Source organism: Myodes glareolus, chromosome 24 (assembly GCF_982192425.1).
Source record: "Myodes glareolus chromosome 24, mMyoGla1.1, whole genome shotgun sequence".
Classification (NCBI taxonomy): Eukaryota; Metazoa; Chordata; class Mammalia; order Rodentia; family Cricetidae; genus Myodes; species Myodes glareolus.
The window spans coordinates 7,516,991-7,536,202 of NC_142049.1; the positions used below are offsets into that span (position 1 = coordinate 7,516,991).

General features: G+C 39.8%; 1 protein-coding gene across 9 annotated transcripts in view; it reads left to right on the forward strand.

Annotated features, from left to right (window-relative positions):
• The window catches only part of Dlg2 (discs large MAGUK scaffold protein 2), a 1,777,227-nt gene that overhangs the window by 14,052 nt on the left and 1,743,963 nt on the right, over nucleotides 1–19,212 (forward strand). For all 9 annotated transcript variants that reach the window (XM_085683002.2, XM_085683004.2, XM_085683006.2 and 6 more), the window contains exon 2: nucleotides 11,572–11,703. In XM_085683002.2, coding sequence (XP_085539128.1) covers nucleotides 11,572–11,703 — 132 coding nt within the window. The remainder of the gene's footprint in view (nucleotides 1–11,571; nucleotides 11,704–19,212) is intronic.

Genomic DNA, 19,212 nt, shown 5'->3' on the forward strand with positions numbered 1-19,212 from the left:
ACTAACCCATAGACGTTAAATAAACGAAACTCCCTCACTAATCAAATTACATTGCAGATGTGATTATAGGAATGCCATCAGTTTGGTTTTGAAAATTGCCCTTTACGAGAATCAACGATGGAAACACCTACAAAAATACTACAGGATGACCAGAGAAACAAACACCAGACAGTCCAGCTTCAAAGATATAATTCAAGGAGAAGAAAAGAGTTTCTGATGGCAAGCGTTAGAAAGTTATAGCTGCTTAACAAGGGGAACAGCAGGACTAGGGCTTCAGGCATTAGAGACAGTGGATGAGGAGGGGACCATAGGCCACAGAGACATTCAGAGGTATAGTATAACCTTGGTAGTAAGCAGTGGGCAGGAACAGGTTAGGAAGGAGGCCGGGAAGCCATTATCATTCCTGAGATATCTCTGCTTTCTTACTGTGAAAACAAAAATGAAAATATTTCCTTCCCCTAACCCAACATTGTTAACAATGTTCCATGGGCTCAACTCGGATTGGAATGTAAAATAAAAAAAAGCTTGTTTTAAAAAAATAAAATAAAATAAATGTTACATGGTAAACCCTGAGAGCACTTTTAAAGTTCTGAAGCCAGGCATGGTGGTGTGCTTCTATAATCTCAACACTTCGGGGCGGAGGTTGAAGGACAGTGAGTTTGAGGCCAGCCTCAGCGACACAGTCAGACACTATCTTTTAAAAAGCTATAGTTCTATACCAATGTGTTAGTATATACGCTTGTCACCATCCTTTGTTAATGTATCCTTTTAGAATTAGAGAGAACTCCCTATTCACCCGTACATAACAAAAACGATATAGATTAAGTGGGTGCCAGGTTATGCTTCTATGTAATATATATTACATAGCATTTAAATAAGCCGGGGTGTATTTCTTTATGCAATCACTTGGTATTTCTTTATGAAAAACCTTTCTTCCAGCTTTTTGAAATGTACAGTACATTGTTCTTAACTGTAGTCACTGTGTTGGGTGGTGACAAGTTTCTTGCTCCTGTGTCACTGTTCCTCGATATTCACTGACCAGTAGCCCTTCATCCGTCTTTACGTCTATTCTCCTGTTCTCTGGAATTGAGCATTCTGTTCTGAATTTCTGTGAGATTGTCCTGAGAGAACGGAGGGTGAACTCATGCATCACTTCCTTGTCTTACTTCCAGTCTTGTCCATGTGATCACAGATGAAAGAAGGCTTCATCCATTTTATGGAGGGACAGTTTCCATTGGATAGATATGGGGGACAGTGTGCATTGGATAGATATGGGGGACAGTGTGCATTGGATAGATATGGGGACAGTGTGCATTGGATAGATATGGGGGACAGTGTGCATTGGATAGATATGGGGGACAGTGCATTGGATAGATATGGAAGGACAGTGTGCATTGGATAGATATGGAAGGACAGTGTGCATTGGATAGATATGGAGGGACAGTGTGCATTGGATAGATATGGGGGACAGTGTGCATTGGATAGATATGGGGGACAGTGTGCATTGGATAGATATGGGGGACAGTATCCATTGGATAGATATGGAAGGACAGTGTGCATTGGATAGATATGGGGGACAGTGCATTGGATAGCTATGGGGGACAGTGTGCATTGGATAGATATGGAAGGACAGTGTGCATTGGATAGATATGGGGGACAGTGTGCATTGGATAGATATGGGGGACAGTGTGCATTGGATAGATATGGGGGACAGTATCCATTGGATAGATATGGAAGGACAGTGTGCATTGGATAGATATGGGGGACAGTGCATTGGATAGATATGGGGGACAGTGTGCATTGGATAGATATGGAGGGACAGTGTGCATTGGATAGATATGGGGGACAGTGTGCATTGGACAGATATGGAAGGACAGTGTGCATTGGATAGATATGGGGGACAGTGTGCATTGGATAAATATGGGGGACAGTATGCATTGGATAGATATGGGGGACAGTGTGCATTGGATAGATATGGGGGACAGTATCCATTGGATAGATATGGAAGGACAGTATGCATTGGATAGATATGGGGGACAGTGTGCATTGGATAGATATGGAAGGACAGTATGCATTGGATAGATATGGAAGGACAGTGTGCATTGGATAGATATGGGGGACAGTATGCATTGGATAGATATGGGGGACAGTGTGCATTGAATAGATATGGAAGGACAGTGTGCATTGGATAGATATGGGGGACAGTATCCATTGGATAGATAGGCTACATTTCCTTCCTTCATCCATCAGCCAGTGGACACTTGTGCGGCGCATCACATCCGTCTGCCCTCTATGCGTCACCATACAGTTCGTGAACTGGGCAAGGGGCTGAAGATCGAAACACACAAAGACACACAGGTCATCTTTGATGCCAAAATGCCCCAAGAATGCCCCCTTTATTGTGTCCAGGGGCGGGTTATGTAGGAATAGCCACGTCCCAGCCAGATGCACCAGAAACCATTCCCTGCTCAGAGCAGCTGTAGGCACTCAGAACAGGGGAAAACAAATTGTTTACAAGAAATTCAGGATCTGGGGGTTCACAGCTCTCAACACACTTGCCTTCTACTGGCTATTGTGAGTAGTGCTGACATTGAACACAGGAGTTTCAATGTCTCTATGACTTCATTTCTCATGGAAGCGTGCCAAATAGTGAGGTTATTAAATCATAAGGTAGTTACAGCTTCAGGTTTTTGAGGAAAGTCCGTATTGATTTCTATCCCTCCACGGGTTTGCACTCCCTCTCCAGTATACACGAATGCCTCTTCTCTACTTCTTTACCAGCACTTGCTATTTTTAGCCTTTTTGATAAGAGCTCCTCTTACTGGTAAATAGATCATTGTGATGATGATTTGTGTTTTCCTGAGGATTAGTGTGGTACTTAGCATTTTCTTAGGTACATGCTGGTCTTTTGCATAACTTCTTTTGAGAAGCATACACTTAGATATATTGACCATTTTAGAGCTTATTATTTGCTATTTTTGTATTGGGTTTCTGAGTTACTCACGCATTCTGGATACCATCCTCCTTTCAGGTATACACTTTGCAAACATTTTCAGTCTCTCGACTCTTTCCTTGGCCATGCAGCTTTTTAGTGATGTTATCTTGTTTGATTATTTTTGCGTGTGTTTGCTGTGCTTTTGGCATCTTAAAAAAGTTCCTTGCCTTTTCCTGTGTCCTGAATGAAGTGTTTTTAGACTTGTAATTTTATGGTTTCGGTCTTATAAAGTATTTAGTCCATTTTGAGGTTATTTTTTTCTTGTTTTAAGAGATAGGATCCTACAAAGGAATCCCATGGACCCCATAAAGATCATAGACTATTTGTTGTTCTACAGAATGTGGTGGTAAGATCCTATTGATGAAGACAACATGTGTTTATGTCATTGAAAATTAAGATGTTCAGCTGATTCCCAGCTAGAAGTTTCACGGTTGCTGATTAGCAGACTAGTATTTATGGTACTAGAAGGTACTCTGAACACTGCCAGAAGAAGAAGGTATTTATCAATATTACCCAGCTATAAATGCCGTTACCTACTACAGAGACTTACCTCAAGACATACTGGTACAAGAGTGGCACAAATGTTATGGGAGTAACCAACCATGTTTTGCTTGGATTAAGTGACCACTCAGTTAGATAAGACTCATATCTGAAACTGCTGAATGGCCAAGATCCTAAGAATAGATAGATCATGAGCCTAGGGAAAAACCTACTGCTATTATTCTGCTAAAGCAACACAGCAATAAAATGACTCCTAACGACATGTTTTCATGCCTGTAGATCATTGCCTTGCTCACCTCTCATCAGAGCTCTTTGCAGTAGATGGGCATTAACACAGAAATCCTCAAATGAGAGATTGAGAGGCTTTGGAACTCCCGATCTTAAATGGATGTCTTCATCAAACTCCCCACCTTGCTTCTCAATGATCTATGCAGAAGAGGGGGTGAAAAGATTGTAAAAGCCAGAGGGAATGGATGACTCCAAGGAAGCAGTGTCTTCTGGACACAAAGCTTGACGTACATATGAACTCCCATACCTAATCATGGAGTTATTTTTTTTTTTAATTTTTGCAATTGATACCTGCTGGCCAAGGCAAAGCCAGTTTTCTTCAGTGGAGAGTCACTGGGTATATTAGCCATACTCCACAGTAGTCTCCATGCCTAGGATTAGTTGGCCCATACAAAACAAGTTCTGTGTCCTTTTTTTTTGAGGGGAGGGGGCTTTTGTTTTGTTTTAGCACTTTTTTTTTCTCGTTGTTTTTGTAGGTTTTCTTTTCTTTTTCTTTTTTTGAGATCCAATAAAGTTGGGTAGATAGAATGGTGGAAAGGATCTGGGAGTTCATTACCAAAATAATCATGAATATGTTGCATGAAGACTAATCAGCACACATATGCACACTCCTCCCAAAGAAATAGGGGGCTAGTTTCCTTCTGCATGTGGGCACTGGGCTGTATAAGAAAGGTAGCTGAACTGAGAACATGCTGGTAGGCAATATTCAGCAGTGTTCCGTTCCTCCATTGGGTTTTTGCTTTTTTTTAAATTAATTAATTTATTTATTAAAAATTTCCACCTCCTCCACACCTCCCTTTTTCCTCCCTCTCCCCACCTCCCCCTCCCTCTCTAGTCTTAAGAGCAGTCAGAGTTTGCTGCCCCGTGGGAAGTCCTCCCCACTCCATCCAGGTCTATAAAGGTGAGCATCCAAACAAACCAGGCTCCCACAAAGTCAGTCCATGCAGTAGAATCAAAACTCAGTGCCTTTGTCCTTGGATTCTCAGTCAGCCTTCATTGCTAGCCACATTCAGAGGGTCCAGTTTGATCACATGCTACATCACTCCCAGTCCAGCTGGCCTTGGTGAACTCCCATTAGATCAGTCCCACTGTCTCAGTGGGTGGACGCACCCCTTGTGGTCCTGACTTCCTTGCTCATGTTCTCCCTCCTTCTGCTCCTCATTTGGACCTTGGGAGCTAAGTCCAGTGCTCCAATGTGGGTCTTTGTCTCTATCTCCATCCATCGCCAGATGAAGGTTCTATGGTGATATGCAAGATACTCATCAGTGTGGTTATGGGACAAGGCCAGTTCAGGCACCCTCTCCTCTGCTGCCCAAGGAACAATCTGGGGACCTCTCCTTGGACCTGGGAACCCCTCTAGAATCAAGTCTCTTGCAAACCCTAAAATGGCTCCCTTAACTAAGATATTTACTTCCCTGCTCCCATATCCACCCTTCCTCCATCCTACCCATCCCATTCCCCCAAGTTTTCCCGAATCCTCCCCTTCTCTCTTCTTTCTACCCATCTCCCCTTACATCCACTCCCCCACACCGCTATGCACCCAAGTTTTGTTTGGCAATCTTATCTACTTCCAATATCTGGGAGGAGAACTATATGATTTTCTTTAGGTTCACCTTCTTATTTAGCTTCTCTAGGATCATGAATTATAGACTCAATGTCCTTTACTTATGGCTAGAATCCACTTATGAGTGAGTACATACCCTATTCCTCTTTTTGGGTTTGGGTTACCTCACTCAGTAAAGCGTTTTCTATTTCCATCCATTTGCATGCAAAATTCAAGATGTCATTGTTTTTTACCGCTGAGTAAAATTCCAATGTGTATATGTTCCACACCTTCTTTAACCACTCTTCTATTGAGGAACACCTAGGTTGTTCATAGTGCTGCTATGAACATAGTTGAACAAATGCTTTTGTAGTATGATAGGGCATCTCTTGGGTATATTCCCAAGAGTGGAATTGCTGGGTCCTGAGGGAGGCTGACTCCCAATTTCCTGAGAAACCGCCACACTGATTTCCACAGTGGCTGCACAAGTTTGCATTCCCACCAACAATGGATGAGTGTTCCCCTCACTCCACATCCTCTCCAGCATAGGCTATCATTGGTGCTTTTGATTTTAGCTATTCTGACAGGTGTAAGATGGTATCTCAAAGTTGTTTAGATTTGCATTCCCCTGATCGCTAAGGAGGTTGAGCATGACCTTAAGTGTCTTTTGGCCATTCGGAGTTCTTCTGTTGAGAATTCTCTGTTCAGCTCAGTATCCTATTTTTTAATTGGGTTAATTAGAGTTTTAGTGTCTAGTTTCTTGAGTTCTTTGTATATTTTGGAGATCAGACCTTTGTCTGATGAGGGGTTTGTTGACTTCCTGGGGGTAGCATTGCTGTTGAATTCTAACTTAATCCATGGTGATCTGAAAAGACACAGGTGGTTACTAATATTTTTTTGTATCTGTGGAAGTTTGCTTTGTTACCAAGTATGTGGTCAATTTTCGAGAAGGTTCCATGAGCTGCAGAGAGGAAGGTATATTCTTTCCTATTTGGGTGGAATGTTCTATAGATGTCTATTAAGTCCATTTGATTCATTATTTCCATTAATTCTCTTATTTCTCTCTAATTGACCTGTCCATTGGTGAGAGAGGTGTGTTGAAGTCTCCTACTATTAGTGTGCGTGGTTTGATGACTGCCTTGAGTTCTAGAAGTGTTTCTTTTACATAAGTGGGTGCTTTTGTATTAGGGGCATTGATATTCAGGATTGAGACTTCCTCCTGATGAATTGTTCCTGTTATGAGTATAAAATGTCCATCTCCATCTCTTCTGATTGATTTTAGTTTGAAGTCAATTTTGTTAGAAATTAGAGTGGCCACACCCGCTTGTTTCTTTTTTCCGTTTGCTTGAAAAACCTTTTCCCAACCCTTTACTCTGAGTAGATGTCTGTCTTTGTGGTTGACGTGTGTTTCTTGTAAACAGCAGAATGTTGGATCCTCTTTTCGTATCCAATCTCTAAGTCTATGCCTTTTTATAGGTGAATTGAGTCCGCTGATATTAAGTGATATTAATGACCAGTGGTTGTTGACACCATTTATTTATTTATTTATTTATTTATTTATTTATTTATTTATTTATCTATCTATTTTTGGGTAGTAGAATTTGTGTGTTTCCCTTCTTTGAGTTGTGCTTGTGAAGGGTCGCTAGATGTCTGAGTTATTGTAGGCAGTGTTGGCAATGTTGGATTCCTTGGATTGTGATTTTCCTTCTATTACTTTCTGTAAGGCTGGATTTGTGGCTATGTATTGTTTAAATTTGTTTTTATTCTGGAATATTTTGTTTTCTCCATTGATAGTGAATGATAGCTTGGCTGGGTATAGTAGTCTGAGCTTGCATCCATGGTCTCTTAGTTTCTGCAGTACCTCTATCCAGGACCTTCTGGCTTTCATGGTTTCCATAGAGAAGTCCGGTGTAAGTCTGATAGGTTTAACTTTATAAGTTACTTGGTCTTTTTACTTTGCAGCTTTTAATATTCTTTCTTTAATCTGTATGTTTTGTGTTTTGATTATTATATGACGAGGGTTTTTTTTTTTTTTGATCCAGTCTATTCGGTGTTCTGTATGTGGGTTTTGTTTTAAGCTCCTTTTTTGAGTTCTTGCCTTGGCTTTTCCTCATGATCCTCATGATGATCTGTAACTGGTAAGCTAAACCAATCCTCTCCTACAAAAGTTTATTTTTGTAATTGTGTTTATTACAGTAACAGAACCAAGCTAGAGAACTTTGATTCGGTTTGTTCCTAGATTCCTTGCTTTTCATTTCTATGTTTTGTATCCTGTATCTCCATTTTCATTTGTTTCAAGAAAATTTACACTTCTTTATTGATTTATTTCTTGATTTATTGATTGTCCAAAATTAAGTTGTTGAATTTCCATGCATTGGTATAGTTTCCAAAGTTTTTTTCTCCTACTGTATTCTTAATTGCATGTGTTCAAAGGAGAAAGCATAATTTCAATTTTAAAAAATTTGTGAGACTTACCTTGTGGCTTGTCATATGATCTGTCTTGAGAAATGTTCCATATGCTGATGAGAAAAATGTCAATAGAAGATATTGGAAGTCATTTTCGATAGATACCTGTTAGGTCGATTTGTTCTTGGGTCTAATTCAACTCTGGCATTTCCTTGTTGGCTTTTCTTTCTGGATAATCTACTCACTGCTGAAGAGGGGGTGTTAAGTCCCTAGCTATTATAATATTGGAGTTGAGTGTTTCTCTTGGCTCTGTAAATATTTGCTGTCTATATTTGTGTGCTCTAATGCTGAGTAAACATACTGTGTTCTGAACTATTTCCTTCTTTTGAATCATGATGGCCTGACTGGCTTGGAAATTGCTGTGTAGACCAGGCTGATCTCGAACTCACAGGGGCTCCACCTGCCTCTGCCTTTACAGTGGTGGGATTAAAGGTGTGCACCACCATTCCTCGCCTGATTTTTGACTTTCTTATGTTGAGTATTTGTGTCTTCTAGGATTGAGAAGTTTTATGTTATTGTTTCTTCTAATGTACTTTCTAACCCCCTGTGACATTTACACGTCCTTCTTGAGCCCCCAATAGCCAGAATATTTGCGCCTTTCATGCTTGTCTCTCGTTTCTTTGGGCTTTCTTCACTCTCCAGTCCATTTTCATCCTCCATTTGTGCGTTTTCAAACAGTCTGTCTTCAGACTCACTGTTTTTATGAAATTTAAAATATCTCCCCTTCTTTCCTCCTTCCTTCCTCCCACCCTTCCTTTTTTCACCCTCCCTCCCTCCCCTCCTCTTCCTCCCTTCTTTCTTCCTTTCTATGTGTATATGCCCATGCACATTCGCGGTGCCCAGAGGACAACTTGTAGGAGTCTCTCCTTCCGTCATGTAGGTCCTGGGGATTGAACTCAGGTTGTTAGGCTTGGCGGCAGACACTTTTTGCCACTGATCTTATTTTTGCCCTGGTTATTTCTTCTGTCCCTTTTAGGCTTCTGTTGATGTCTTCTTTCACATTTCAAAAAAAAATTTCTTTAGTGTATTTTTTGTCTCAGTAGTTTGTGTTTGATTTATGTTTATATTGCCTGGTCAGTTTCTGGCACCTTATTTTGAATGTTTTGTTGGGTGATGGTCTCCTGAGGGTTGCTGATGCTCATTGGCATAGATATCATCTTGGCATAAGAGGAAAAGCTGTTTGTTCTAAGTCCTCCTACTGTGAATCTCCAGGCATTCTAAGTAGGGGCTGCTTATTTTCTTGGACTCTCCGAGACTGTTGCAGCACTGGATGATGTCCAATTTGAAATTTGCTGGGACGTTACCATTGGCAATGTCGCCATTTCAGTCTAGAGGGCAGGCGGCCCCAAGTTTGTGTCTAAAACACCATTGTCATATTCTTACTATTTACAATGCTAGGGAGAATCAAGCCTTGAGCTAGGCAAGCATTCTGCTACTGAGCCATATCCTCACCCCTTGGTGTATTGAGGCAGGATCTTGCGGTGAAGCTCAGGTTAGCTTATATTTTCCATCCTCTGTCCTCCTCTTTTCGCTTCTTCAGGGCCGAGATTATAGGGTTGTGTCACTGTACCAGTCTTTAAAGAATACTCTGTCCTCACAAGTCTCTCTCTTGGGGCCAGGGTAGGACAAGATTCCTCATTTGTACTTACTGCAGCTTTGCACTGCTGATTCTGTTTGGTTTTGGGCAGAATCACTGTAGACGGGTCAGTCTCTGGGTCCTAGGTTACACCTGTAGCCACCACTGTCATTGAGCCAAATTATATCCCGAGCCCACAGTCCATCAAGAACAATCTAGAAGTGGGCAGAACTAAGGCACACACTGTTATCAGCTTCCGCTTGGTATCTTGGTGGCCCAACATCACTACAACCATCCCAGGTGGTGACAGAGAAATAGAGGTTCAGTAGATTTCCTTTAAAAATAGATCGATTTCAGGGGCTCTATTCACAGGCGTGCTTCATGACGGGGACTCTTAGGATCTGCTCAGCATTAGGTTTTACCCACCCAAACTGAGTTCCAGGGCAAAGCCTTATGCCTGCTACTCCATTCTCTCAGCAACTGCCTGCTCATCAAATGCTTTGGCTACCCAGACTGTTGCTAACTAAGTCAGATTATGCTTGAGTTGCACGTCTCAACAATTTCTGGGTATACCAAGACTCACACTCTAGCTAGTGGTGGTTCAGGCTAAAACATGAGCCATGTCCACGGGGATAAGGTTGATAAGGTCTCTGTCTGGTGCTGGAACCCTGTCTTTAAGAAAGGTCGCTGATATTAAATAATAAGAAACAATGGTGATGGAACCCCATTACTCTGGAGTAGGTAAGAGAGTATAAAAATCACCCACAGTAGAGGATTTTACTTTTGATAGAAGTGCAAGTATTGCATCCATAGTAACAGATGGCCAGGATATAGAAAGGTTTCACTAAGTCAACATATGCTCAGTTTGTAGCGTGTTCTGGCTCACGGTGAACTGAGAAGTAACGCCTGCTGAGAAAAATAGTGGAGAACAAACTGAGGAGGTCAGGAGAAGGGACGTTGTGTGCAGAGATAAAGCATCCAGTCAATGTTAATTATTGTTACATTCCAAGTATACCTCTTGTGGTGTCAGGGACAGCTTTCACTTATATGCAAATTGTGCCACTCTGGGAACTTCCAAAGAGCTTTTCTGAGAGGTGAAGATGCTGGTTATGATGGTTTACTTTACATTACACTGCATGTACTCAGAATGATGACAGGATTTGTGAGCAACTGTTTTTTAAAATGGGAGCTAGTGTTTAATTTTAACAATCAGGCATGGCTCACTAGAGAAAGAGAGAGAGAGAGAGAGAGAGAGAGAGAGAGAGAGAGAGAGAGAGAGAGAGAGAGAACATTTGAATGATGTCTTAATTAAAGAAAGGTAGGTTTTCAGTTGAGGAAGGGACCTGGTTAGTTGTCCTCATCAACTTAGACCATGAAACCAGTATGGACAAGTTCAACAGAATCGCCATATGCAGGCTGCCCATGCATGCTTCAGCATTGCCAGGGCATAAATTTCATTTTCCATTCAGGTTTTCAATTGGCTTATCAATTAATTTCTATGGAATAGACACTGGTCCAAGGACTAATGTTTTATTTATCACTAATACCTGTGAGGAAATGGGAACTTCAAAGAGGTTGAGTAACATGCTATCCATGTCATACACAGTGACCAGGTGGGTTTCACATCCTCAATGAGCTGTCAGTGAGCCCTTTCAGTGGAACACTGCTTCTGGGGCGAGGCAGTGGTAGTGGATGGGGTATCTTAGTATAGGGAGTAGTGACATCGTCTGTGTGTGTGTGTGTGTGTGTGTGTGTGTGTGTGTAGAGGGAAGTGGGCAGGGAAAGTAAATATGATTTGGGCACTGTGTGCATTCGAAAGACATGGATGGAAAATAAGGCAGAAATGGTAGGCTGTAAATTCACAGATCATAAAGGATGCTTGATGTTATTTTTAGGCAGTTATCAATTCAATATGGTTCTTTTCTCTTTGTAAATGGAGTCGCATTTACTATGTGAACGTCAAGCCAGCAGCAGAGTTTTCATTTGTGTTGTGCCACAGTTGCAGATTCTTTGGGAAGACAAGACTATAAGGAAACCGATGTGGGCATGTATTTATCCATTTCATTGGGCAGTTCCTGGAGTAGGTGATCACTTGCTGCATTATTTCTGTCACGAAATCAGGAGCACAGCTATAGCATAGACAGCTTTGATCAATGGCTTCTCTGGGACCACATGGTAGACTTTAAAAATTGTGTCTTTCAGATACTGACCGAGCTTTGTCGTTACTGGAAGACTACTGCAAAAAATTGAGAAAACCTGAGGAGCAGCTGTTGAAAAATGCTGTCCAAAGGGTGATGAGTGTTTTTAAGAGCAGCTTATTTCAAGCCTTGCTGGGTATGTATTACAAAAATTACTTACAGTCTCAATCGCCAGAATCAGGCTAAATAGCTTGAATAATGTCCTAGATAGCTAAGTTTCACACACACACACACACACACACACACACACACACACACACGCACGCGCACGCGCACGCGCACACGCACACGCACACACACGCACAATCTGTGATAATTTTCCTTGTTACTCAAAGGGCAGATTCTCCTCCCTTTATTCTTACTTAAAAAAACAATTGTTGTAAAACATAAATGAGGGATAGATTATTAAAAAATATCAATATTGAAGGACTATTTTATGTGGGAAGAAAAATGAACCCAGGTAAGAACCTGAGTTTGCTGCAGAGTTGGGTACGGGCACCATGGTTGAGAACAAATGTGCGGCTCCCTGCTCACACCGTGCTCACAGTGAGTCTGCTGGCCCTTCTCAGAGCAAAGTGAAAGGGAAACCCTTCATCTCCTTTGCTTCTTCTAGGAAAATTTAGATCCAGAGTTGAAAGGTTTACTGATAAAAACTCAGTGCTTTTCAATCTGTCATGAACGTAATTGGATAATCTTAACCTTCTCTCTAACAATTATGAAGAAAGTCAAGGCTGTGGTTTATTGATAGATGGCTTTATATATCTTTTTTATTTTTTGGCTTTATATATCTTTTACATTTATTCACATATCTTTAAGTTGACCATTTTTTAGGAAAAAGGTAACAAGGAAAATGAATGAATCAATCAATCATCAATATTTCTTTCAAGGAAAAGCAAACTGAGCATTAAAACAACTTCATTAGACAGCAGAGTTTATTTTCTTCTTTATTTTTATTTTTATTTTTTTGCTTCAGGAACTGAGCTCAGCACTTGTATGTGCTAAGCAACAACATTATACATTTAAAAAAGAAATACGTGTGTTAAGTATACTTTTTATCACATTTAAATGCTAGCATGTATTGAAAGAAAATCTAACTACAAGAATCTATGAAGCTTAGTGTTAAAATATTTTCTGTTTTATTAATGTGTTATTTATGCTTAACTATGAATATACTGAATGACAAAACCCCTAAGTTTATAGTTTCAGTATAATTTAAAATATTAAGTTTTAAAGAGTTGAAAATCAATTTATTGAATATAAATAGAAGTTAAAAAGCCTCATAAAATTATCTTACCTGTGGGAAAAATAATTCCTTTCATCTATTGTGGCTGGCAGGGATTAATGCACAAGCGAATGTAATCATCTCAGCTCGTATTGAACAGAAGCAGCTCTAAACAGAGCCTCACAGAATTTACATAAACATAGCCATTAGAGAATAGTATTTACAGAACATTTTAAACCTCTGGTTTCTGAATTAAGTATTAATAGAATCATTTAGTTGATGATTCATAAAGGCCATTAAACAAATGGCAGTGCATCTAAATCCATTCAGATGGATGTTTAGTTGAGACTGGCTGTCTCTGGGAGCTGGAGCTTTTGGGACCTGGTTTAGGAATAATACTGTCAGGTGGTGTCGATAAGCCTGCGTGTTTGGAACATGCCATCATTTGATAGCACATTACCTAGATGAGTGACTAACAGCTGCATTTTCCCATTATTTTAAGGGAGCAGTAACTATCTTGGCTGAGAGCCGATACTGTGGCTTGACTTTCTCTAATAAAATGCTCTTATGTAATAATCGCCGACCCGTGCTACTGGCTGGCCCTTTCGTGTCAGTTGGGGTTAACCCCAAATATGTAGAAGCATTATACAGCAGACACAATTTTCTGTTGAATTTTATGTGCAAGTGTTGATCCTTAACTTATTATTGCAAACTGTTTCACTGTGCATTTTCTATAATGTATCCTAAAGAAGATTCGGATCTTTATAAAAGCATAGATAGGCAGCTATTGATAAGTAAGATATTGGTTTACTGTCCATAGCTTGATTTCCCCTCCTACGCTGCACCCCTTTTTGTTAGAAACAATGTAAGATTGTGGCTTTACCAATTGGTCTGATATTTATAGAGCCAGTTCATTGACATAATTCCTAGAGTGAATCCTAGCTACCTTCACAAACAGACTCATAATGCCGAAGCCACACAAACAGTTATTGGAATGAAACACTATTCCTGAGGACGCAGCTGCTATAGTTACATGTGACCAGGGAACCAAACCCTTTCAGAGCACACGAAAAACGTCATTCTAGAAATAATTACTTTTGTAGTCCCGCATCATTTGCTCTACAGCCCCCACAAAGCGGTAATAATGCATTTCTAATTTTTAAACCATGATTTTATCTGATGGTGAAGGTAATACACATTTTAGAATGTTTTCTTTTGAATAACTAAAGTTAAATAATATAAAATCCAATGGTAAGACGGGCTTTTCTTGGTGGTAAATAGCAGAATAAGCCTAGAGCATGGTGAACTGTTGATGGCCTTTTTTACTTCTCTAGTTCTTTGTTATTTACTTTGATTTCTCATTTATCAGTATCTCACAGTGGAATAAAGTGCTTCGAATGTTAGCAATGATCATTCACTAATAAAAAGAACATGACATATTTATATATGATACACACATCTTCTACATTTATATACATAACTCAGATGTTCTTTTATTTTTCTTAATATTTTGGGAGAAAATATTCTTCTTAGTATTTTGATAGAAAAATAAGTAGCAAATGATAAGCAATTATTTTCCACTAAACACCTCCACTCCATCCTTTGTTTATCTGCTTAGTTACATGCAGTGCTTGGGAGAAGCACAGTAGCCTATACCTGGCACTCCCAAGCACAATGTGCTTAGAGGACACTTTCATTGCTTGTGTATTCTGGTTCCTATGGTTCAACATCTACAAAGAGGAATTTATGAAACTTAATCTTGAAAAGACTTCACGTGTGTTTAAATTGTAAATATACTTGCTGACGAACTCTCCAATGATATGGTTTCAATATAATAAAGAGATTGACTTCTAGAAAATTGGAAGTCAGTTTATCACGACTATGCTAGAAACTACAGTTAGGCTTAGGGTGACATCTTGTGGTCTGATCAGAAAATCATTGTCCAACAGATGCTCACAGTTTTACAGTTTCCAGAGTTTTAATGTAAGTTTGTACTATGTGAACCATTAATATTAATAAATGTTTAATAATTTTTATTCATAATCATAAAATTATTTAAAAATACTTGTTATGTGTTAGACATTGTTCTTAGCAAAATGATGTAGCAGTGAACTGTATGGGACCATGTTTACTTTCATGGGCAAATGAAAAAAATGCAGTTGGGAACAGAGACATTCTATAAACAATTATTTAATTATTAAATTATAATGGTGTTATGAGCAGAAATCAAAATATATGAGTTTTGCCACATTTTTGAGTTTAAAAAAATCTCCAATTTCCTATTATACCAATTATTTTAATTAATTTTTGTTATTTGTGTGTGTGTGTGTGTGTGTGTGTGTGTGTGTTCATGTGTGTGCACATGGGGATGCCAGAGGAAGATTTTGAATGTTCTGCTGTGGAACTCTGATTATTCCCTTGAAGTGAGGTCTCTCACTGAATTTGGAACTATGCTGGCAGCGGCCAACCCAGTAATCCTCCTGTCACTGCCTTTAAAATGTTGGAGTTACGCGTCCACACAGCCATGCCTGGAATTTTATGTGGGTGCTTGGGATTTGAACTCAGGTTCTTATGCTTGTGCAGCATGTACTATTGCCTGGGAACCCCATTATACCAATTCTAATGTAAGATTATTTTAAAAAAGGCCCATTTAAAGCACAACATGGCTATAACTATTAATAATTGTATATATTTTTGTCACCTGATCATAAGGAAATCAATAAATTTTTCTAGATTATAACGGATGTGAAGGATTGTACAATTATGTGAATTTGGAATAGCCTGGCTCTTGTCTTTCAAAACAGGTTCTCACACTACGGCTTTTGTATCAGCAGCACCAATCACCCATCAACTTGTGTAGTTTGTGTCCCACCTCAGAAAGCTACTGCCGAATCAGACTCTGGAACTGGGGCTTGGCAAATTGTGTCTAAATAACTCTTTGGGGGTGATTCTGAGGCATGTGTTCTAGCCATTCGGGGAAACTCACATGGTGTTTGAATATTACTCATGAACGAATGCTACTTCTTCATTCTTACATCTTGTAAAGATCCAATTTAGTCTTTAAGGAGATGAAAGATCTTTAAAGTGTCTAAAGTTCTTTGAGGACCCATACACTTACAAATACCATGGACTCCAATTTCCCTTTAAAATAAGCTTGTATCTGAAATATTTAAGTGCCCCCTTTGAATATTTAATTCTAGTTCCTACCTGTGTTGCTGTGAATAGAGAACAGCAAAGTTACATGGAGATGCTGTCGTTAGACTGTGTGCAATTGTCACACTCACTAGGTAATCCTTGCATACGCCCCAGGGAAGCAAATACATTAAGTATTAGGAACCTTTAAATAAGCCTTACATTTTTCATTACATTTAGTGGGGTGTGTGTGTGTGTGTGTGTGTGTGTGTGTGTGTGTGTGTGTGTGTGTGCATGCAGACATGTGAGTGTGCATATGCACTGGCAAACATGTGGAAAAGAGAGAACAACTGTGGGTTAGACCTACATGGTTCAATTCAAATTGCAAGGCTCCATGGCAAGGGCTAAGTCATCTCACCTGCCTCTCCAATACATATTTATTGGTTGACATAGTGAATATCAAATTCTTGGTTACTAAAGTCTATCGCGGCTCTTTACAACTCATCTAAATAAATTGATCAGGAATATCCCAGTCGTTCTGATTTGAGTAGTAATATTTCACAACGTATCTACAAAGTTTCATTTGGTTACATAGACATGTGGAGATGGATTCTAGGAAGTCCAAATCTAGGGCCTTAAAGAGGAATTGTCCTTTAAAGTCAAAGTAACATTAATCATATGCACAAATGTCAAGTCAGTATGTATTTGGTAATTAGACTCCAGGGGCTGGACCAAAGTGCTGTATGAGTTCAGAGAAGCCTGGGCTAGCTGTACAGTGATGCTGCAGAAGGATGCTTTTATATAATTCAGAGTATTGTCTTTGGAAGGCCTTGAGCTAGAAGAGAGGCTAGAGAAAGGTATTTTTCTCATCTCTTCGCTCATTCATTTACAAGACATTATTGGCAAACTGTGGCAGGTGCTATTACACGTACTTTGGAGATGCGAATTAGATAAAACTGTATAGACAGTTTATATTTACAATTCTAGTAAGTAATATAGAGGAGGAGTGGAGGCTCTGCGAGTGAGTTTCCTGGGAAGTGGTCTTTGAAATGCTGAAAATCATACAAATACTATAGGAACTGGAGGTTCTTGGGAAAGTGGGTCTGACTGGAAGATGTATATATATTTTACACCTTTAAAATGTCCTTTCTAAGTTGGGTAGGGAGTCTCACTGGACGTAAGTCTTTAGATTAGTACATCAAGAATGTGAACCATAAAACACGACTCAGACAATTGTTTTAATTCCCTTTATTAAACAGTCACAGTCTGGGTGAGATTTATTGAGAGTCTCATGCTTGGAAAGACGAAGCATTTCCTGTTTGACACTTTGGGTCAAATACCATCAAGAGGTTTCAGTTCCATTCTTGGCTCAGGACTTTCTGCATTACTGCAAGATTTATGTCACCAGATGGCACCATTTAACTAAAGTTATGTGCTTGAGCTGCGGATAACATGGTTGCTGCTAAATGAAGAATGTTTGGGTTTGTGCTATAGCTGAAATAGGAAAAGGTAATTGACTTTGATGGCACATGAGACTTCTCTACAAAGAGAGACAATCTGACCTGCTGTCTTTTTGGAAGCATGACAGAATCTGGTGATTTCTTCTTGGTCTGTAGCGGAAGAAAATTTGGAGCTGCCATCAGTTTGTGGCAGCTGCCAGAAAGAACACTACAAGTTTTGCCGATTTACATTTTCCTGTAGCCAGCATGCTGATTTTACGAATATTATACCAATGAAACATTTGGTTGCTGAGTATTTTTAGGGACTTCATGTATATAATAGATGGACAGTTTTTAAAGATTATTTTTAAAAATAAGTCCTTTAAGATGACCTAAATTGGCATGGCAACAGTTGCTAAAGACTGTTGTAGAAGGAATGGCAGGCTGTGTCCCGCCACCTGGCTCCCGGCTAGCTTTCCCTGAAATAATTACACGGAAACTGTATTCTTTTAAACACTGCTTGGCCCATTATTTCCAGCCCCTTATTGTCTAACTCTCACATCTTGATTAACCCATTTCTATTAATCTGTGTAGCACCACGAGGTGGTGGCTTACCAGGAAGGATCTTTACCTGCGTCCATCTTGGAGAGGAGAGCTATAGTGTCTGCCTGCCTCTGCTTTCTTTCTCCCACAGTTCTGTTCTGTCTACTCCACCCACCTAAAGGCTGGCCTATCAAAAAGGCCAGGGCAGTCTCTTTATTAACCAATGAAAGTAACCCATAGGCTTATGACCCTCCTCCATCAGACTGTCAACAGAGATATATTCTTTTGAGTTACATAACAAAGCAGTGTAATATAGACAATATCTTAGTATATACAGTCGTCCTAAGGAAAGGAGAGTTTGCCACGCGGTTAAACACTTCTCTAGTCTTTTCTTTACTTTGAAGCAGGTGTCACCTGTCTTCCCTCCTCACGTTGCTGTAGAATGTGCTCAGAGTTTCGGTGTAGCTCTACCTGTGTGGTATGATTGGTCACTGAAGTGTGAGTTTCTTGAAGGCAGGGGCTGGGCTGCTTCTATTTCAGTTGGTGTGTGGCTTGGTAGAACACATTAAACTCCTTTTGTTTGAACAAATGTGTCTCAACTCCTGCTCCCTAAGGCTCCCTAAGGCTCTAGGGATTTGTTGACAAGGATATGGACCTTGTTTCCAGGGAGCTCATGGTCCTATTAAAGGTGATACATGCCTTGAAGCAATGACTATTCTAGTAAGAACTGTTTGAAGGAAACACAAAACCATGAAGAGTTTGTTTTCCAGCTCATTGAGTTCATATTATACCGTATTAAACATGTTCAGAAGCGGGGCTGGTGAGATGTTTCAGAAGTTAAGAGTACTTCTTGCTCTTCCAGAGTACCTGAGTTTTATTCTCAGTACCCATTCATGTAGTTCACAACTGCCTGTAATTTTTCACTCTTGGGGAATCTGACACCGCTTGTCTCCCTGTGCTCACATGCACATACATTTTCTCCCCATACACATGATTAAAAAGAATAGAAATAAATATAAAAAATGTTTGGAGTCAGAAACTTAAGTAAATAGAGCATTATTTTTATTACATAAGAAATCAAAGCTACAAGAACTTTTTGTCAACATTTCTGCAATTATTCTTGTGTTTTTGCCATTATTTTGTGTGGTTGAACACGGCTCTTTTGCTATTCCAGATCCCACATTTGAGACAAGAAAGGGCTGAGAAAAGAACACCCACAATATTGTTCTCTCATTACTAGAAAAGCAGAGTATTCACTACCTACATCATGTGACTTTGTCAACACATTTGTTTAAGATGTTAGATCCAC